Genomic DNA, 5,457 nt, shown 5'->3' with positions numbered 1-5,457 from the left:
TCTGCTAGAAATTCTAGAAAATTTCTATGCAGATTTTTCGATTATCACTTCTGATAAAAACATCACCCTTATTGAAAACATTATACTGATATTTCCAATAAGTATATTACAATGTATACACGGTGTCCGGTGAGGAAATGCAAAGATTTTGGGATGTGATGGGGAGGGGGGGTCGGGAAGGTCATGCTAAGCAAAAATGCTTATCTAAACATAGCGTCTATTCCCCTTCGTTTTGGTGATAGGGGTGGTGGTAATGTTTTTCGTGGTGCACTTGCCGACATTATAGCCCACCCTGTAGTTGGTCTTACGTTACGTGCAGTTTATCCAAGTATTTTCCTATTTTTTAAAGGTTACTAGCCTTAACGCCAGGCACGTAGCCAAGGGGTGGGTCCGGGGGGTCCGGCCCCCCCCCTTCGGGTCCAGAAATTAAAAAAATTAAGGAAAAATGAAACAAAAAGAAACGAGAAAAAGATGAATCATCGTCAAAAATATAACGTCACCCAGCGTTTGGTTACTCTTTCTTATGAGGAGCTTTGTGTGGAAGAAACGGAGGAGTCAAGTTAAAAATGAATATTATTGTAATGGAACATTCCGAATTTCATCATCTCCATGCTAATTCTATGAACTACAAATGACGATCGACAAACCGGTAGGATAAGATAGACTCTCAGGTAGAAGTTAAGAAATGCCCAGAATCACCAATAATATGAGCCATTTTGAATTTCGCGGCAACACTAATCCATTTTATAGGATGTCTTTACTCCCGAAAGAGATTTCGTTCTTATCCTTGACGGGATTAAACGAACATAAGAAAAAGAAGAAGAAAGAAGACAACTACAGTGCCCGAGAATTATCTTGGCAGTGACGTCAGCGCTCTCAGTTGCAAGGCTACCAACTTACGCTACTCACAAATAGTACTTAGAAAGCTCACTGAATCAATTATTAGAATATTTTAAAATGTACACAATAAATCACAACAATACAAGTAGAAATAATTTACTCTTACCTTTAGTCTATCATTGGTGAGCAACCGAGGTCGTCTGAATCGTCGCTATAAATTCCAGGCCCGTCTTCCCGATCACTGTCTGTTACAGAACTATCGGATTCTGAATGGCTTCCAACACTCACAATTAAATTGTCAATCCGTTCATCCATAAGACAGTCCTTTTCCCAGTAAAACTGTTCCCATTTTCGCGAGTTTTCAACAGCCTTCCTCCAGTCTTCTTTCGTTACTTGTTTGAAAGCTTCTTCAATAAGCTTCTCTACACTTTGTTTGGTAAAAGTTTTGTTATTGACAGCGATGTATTTCTTCACGTTTGCCCATATTAATTCAATAGGGTTAAGGTCAGCATGGTATGGCGGTAGTCTTATTACTTTATGTCCTTTGCTTGTTGCAATTTCATCAATAACATATTTTACATGTTGAGGTTTGTTTTTCTTTATCAATTCATAAAGTTCAGCTTTCAAGAAATCCGGACTATGGGGTACATTATGAGCCGATAACCAGGACAACATTTCTGATTTTCTACTATTGGAAGTTGGAACTTTTTCAATTTGTTTGTTGTGAAATGGAGCATTGTCAAGAATGATCACTGAGTTTTCTGGTAAATTTGGAATGAGTTGCTCTTGAAACCACGAAAAAAATTTATCGCCATTCATGTCACCATGATAATCTCCAGCACTTGATTTAGAGAAAAAGACCAGCTTTGCACCTTCTACAAACCCGTTTTCACTACCGGCATGGACGAGAATGAACCGAGGACCTTTTCCAGTCGGAACTCGTAACCCTCCACAGCCCTCCGAATCTAACCAGACTTTCGGTACAGTATGATGCGTATGAACGAAACTTTCATCCAAGTACACAAATTGTCTTTGAGGTTCGTTTACGCGCAACCTCCTCACTTCGCGTATATATTTATGTCGCCAAACGACAATATCGCTTCTTTCAAGAAGCAGATTTCTATTCCCAATAGAATGTTTTTTAAACCTAAAACCCAACTTCCGCAGTATTTGTCGTAATGCCCACTCAGAACCCTTGAAGTTAATGCTTTCCTTAAGTTCACACAATAATTTATTTACGGTCACGGCAATGCCTTCAGCATACATATTGTGAATTGTTCTACGAATTACTGCTTCGTCGAAAGAATCTAAATTTGTTTGCCTTTTCTGGGTATTTGGTCTTGCTTTACCGGGTGTCACGACGGGTTGTCCTGTATTTAGACTTTTCTCCTTCTCTTTCACAATTCGCCACACGGATCTCTCACTGACACATGTTGCTCGGGAGGTTTCACGCACACTATCAGATTTATTATTGTTTGATGCAAAAAAGTTGTAAACATTAAAAACAATGTCTCTTGCATCACTATGCAACGACTTGCCTTTCTTTACGGCACTATCACCCATTCTTATACACAAAATTTCAAACACGAGAACAAAACAAAAGGATTCACAACTCTTACCAGTCACTACACACTGTATAGCCCTACACAAAGAAAACACGCGCTTTCCAGTTCATTTCGTTTCTTTTTTTTTTTTTTTTTTTTTTGTTTGGTGTGTGTGTGTGTGTGTGTGTGTGTGTTTCCTGGAAGCGCTGTTCCTGTGCCCTATCGGTAAATATTAGAATTTTCGAAGCTACATTCACAACCCCCACGCTCTGTTTCCGCGCGCAAGAAACACGTTCACATATCATCCTCTAATTCAAGAACTGTGATAGGTAAAAACATGGGGCTTTCTTTAAAATAAACTTTAAACTTCCCTTTCCATTTCGTCCACTGCATGTTTGTGTCTATCTTCAACAGAACGGAAGTTTGTAGCATGTTGAAATCTGAATGTTGTTAGAACAGAATAAAAACTAAGTGGCTATCATTTAAAATTATTTTCCACATACTTATAATATAAAAGTCAAATATAAAATAATCATATTCTTCATGAAAGTTATATAAATTGAAAAGCAAAAAATATAGCATTTACGTCTTCTCGAACTCCAGTTATCGTTATACAAAGATAACAAGTATATTTGTCAGAAATTAATCTCCCATTTCTGTTCATTTGCTTTCGCTTTCCTGTTGTAGAGAACACTGCTTGCTGTTAAGTTGGTATTTGTGTTCCCGCATTTTCTCATTCCTGGGATTGGACGTTGAATTGAACGAAGCGTCTGTTTTAACCAGTGGGACTGCATTTGAGCAATAGCGGTGTCTACGTCACTGCCAAGATAATTCTCGGGCACTGTAGAACCGAGTTCGAATGACCTCGGTAAACTATATATTTTTCAACATTTTTTTTTTTTTGTATTTTCTTACTCAAGATTTCTTCATAGTTTTTTATTAAAATAATTACTAACATATCCTCATTTTATTATCCTAACAAACCAATATGGATATGTTGCCAGTAAAATAGTTTAGATTCATTGATCTTCTGGTGTGTAACCACAATATTTCATGTCAGCCCCCCCCCCCATTACGAAATCTTGCTAAACAAACAAATACGTGTTGCCAGTAAAATAGTTTAAAATGATCGAGCCCCTGGTGTGATAACCACAGTATTTCGTCCGGACCCCTCCTATTGCGAAATCCTGGCTACGTGCCTGTTAACGCCCGACTTCGTACGGGGAGATCTGGTTTCTTAAAAATATTTTGGAATACTATTACCTATTTCTACTACATTATACTACTACTACTACTACTCCTACCTACTACTACTACTACTACTACCTACTACTACAATTACCTACTACTACTACTACTACTACAACTACCTACTACTACCACTACTACTACTAGAACTACCTACTACTACTACTGCTGCTACCACTATTACCTACTACTACTAATACTAATACTACCACTACTACTACTGAAACTACCTACTGCTACTAACACTACAACTACCTAGTACTACTACAGCTACATACTACTACTATTATTACTACACCTACTATTACTACTACTACTACACCTACCTGCAACTACTACTACTATTACACCTACTATTACTACTACTACTAGTACTAACTACTACTACTACTTACTACTCCAACAACAACAACAACAACAACAACAACAGCAACTACTACTACTACGGCGTTTGGAGTGTTAACATTGATCTAAGTGACCTCAAAACCTATGTACAAGACCTATGTACAGGATGTATTGGTCATTTTCGACAAATTTTACATTTTAGCCCCTCCACCTTCGCTAGGGGTATTCCACTCCAACATTATTATCCACCAGACTATAAGGTATATGTGTGCCAAGTTTCGTTCAAATCGGTTTAGTCGTTCTTAAGATATTTCATTAACAACATTTATGCCATTATTTATATTTCAACCCCTCCACCTCCGCCCCTGGACGCGCGAGGGGTGTTCTACTCCAATATTATTTTCTGCCAGACTATAAGCTATGCGTGTACCAAGTTTCGTTCAAATCGGTGTAGTCGTTCTTAAGATATTTTATTAAAGCCATTTATTCCATTATTTATATATATTTCACCCCTCCATCTCCGCCCCTGGACGCGCTAGGGATGTCCTACTCCAACATTATTATTCGCCAGACTATAAGCTATACGTGCGCCAAGTTTCGTTCAAATCGGTGTAGTCGTTCTTAAGATATTTCATTAAAACCATTTATTTATACTATTATTTATATTTCACTCCCTCCACCTCCGCCCCTGGACGCGCTAGAGGTGTTCTACTCCAACATTATTATTCGCCGGACTATAAGCTATATGTGGGCCAAGTTTCGGTCGAACCGTTCTTAAGATAATTCATTAAAACCATTTATTCAATTATATCGCCATTTAAAAAGCATTGTGTAGTGTTCCACCCCCTCCCCCTCTGCAACGGGGTGAGTATGGGGTAGCTAACCCCGACAGTGTTGGTTGCCTAGTAGCAAGAAATATTTGTGCCAAGTTTGGTCAAAATCGGTTCAACCGTCTAGGAGGAGATGTGGAACATACATATATACATACATACATACGTTCATATATACAATCATTTTTATATATAAGGATAACCGGTACTTGGTTAATAAGCCGTTTTTCTACAAAACTGGAAATACAATACTATTCTCAAACATACGAAAGCTCTACATTTCCACGTAGGAACAGAAGTTACAATAAAAATTGTGACAATAATAACAGTAACAATTAAAATAAGAGAAGAAATTATAATAATCATTATTACTAAACAAGCAAAATTGTTTGTTTCCAGTGGAAGTCATTATTTAACAAATAAACCGATTAGTAAGAAGTGTTTATGGCTTCTAAAGAAGATAACAACTTGACACCTGTGTATAGTTTTCCCCAAATCAGAAACAGTTTCTCTACTGACAGAGTTTCTACTCAAGAGCAGTGAAAAATTGTGTTGCAAAAGAGAATTAAAAAAAAAAAAAAAAAAAAAACCTCCGTTACTTCCCTATTGTATGCAGTGTTGAGACAAATTGCAGATCTCCTAAAAGCCTG

General features: G+C 37.5%; 1 protein-coding gene across 1 annotated transcript; it reads right to left on the bottom strand.

The window, feature by feature from the left end:
* Nucleotides 1–1,008: 1,008 nt before the first annotated feature.
* Nucleotides 1,009–2,106, bottom strand: LOC145689235 (uncharacterized). Its single transcript, XM_081763373.1, has one exon. The coding sequence runs from the start codon at nt 2,104–2,106 to the stop codon at nt 1,009–1,011; it is 1,098 nt and encodes a 365-aa protein (XP_081619499.1).
* Nucleotides 2,107–5,457: the final 3,351 nt, after the last annotated feature.

The sequence above is a fragment of the Thermobia domestica genome, chromosome 7, assembly GCF_964235325.1.
Source record: "Thermobia domestica chromosome 7, izTheDome1.hap1.1, whole genome shotgun sequence".
NCBI lineage: Eukaryota > Metazoa > Arthropoda > Insecta > Zygentoma > Lepismatidae > Thermobia > Thermobia domestica.
This window is presented reverse-complemented; position numbering and strand designations above follow the sequence as displayed.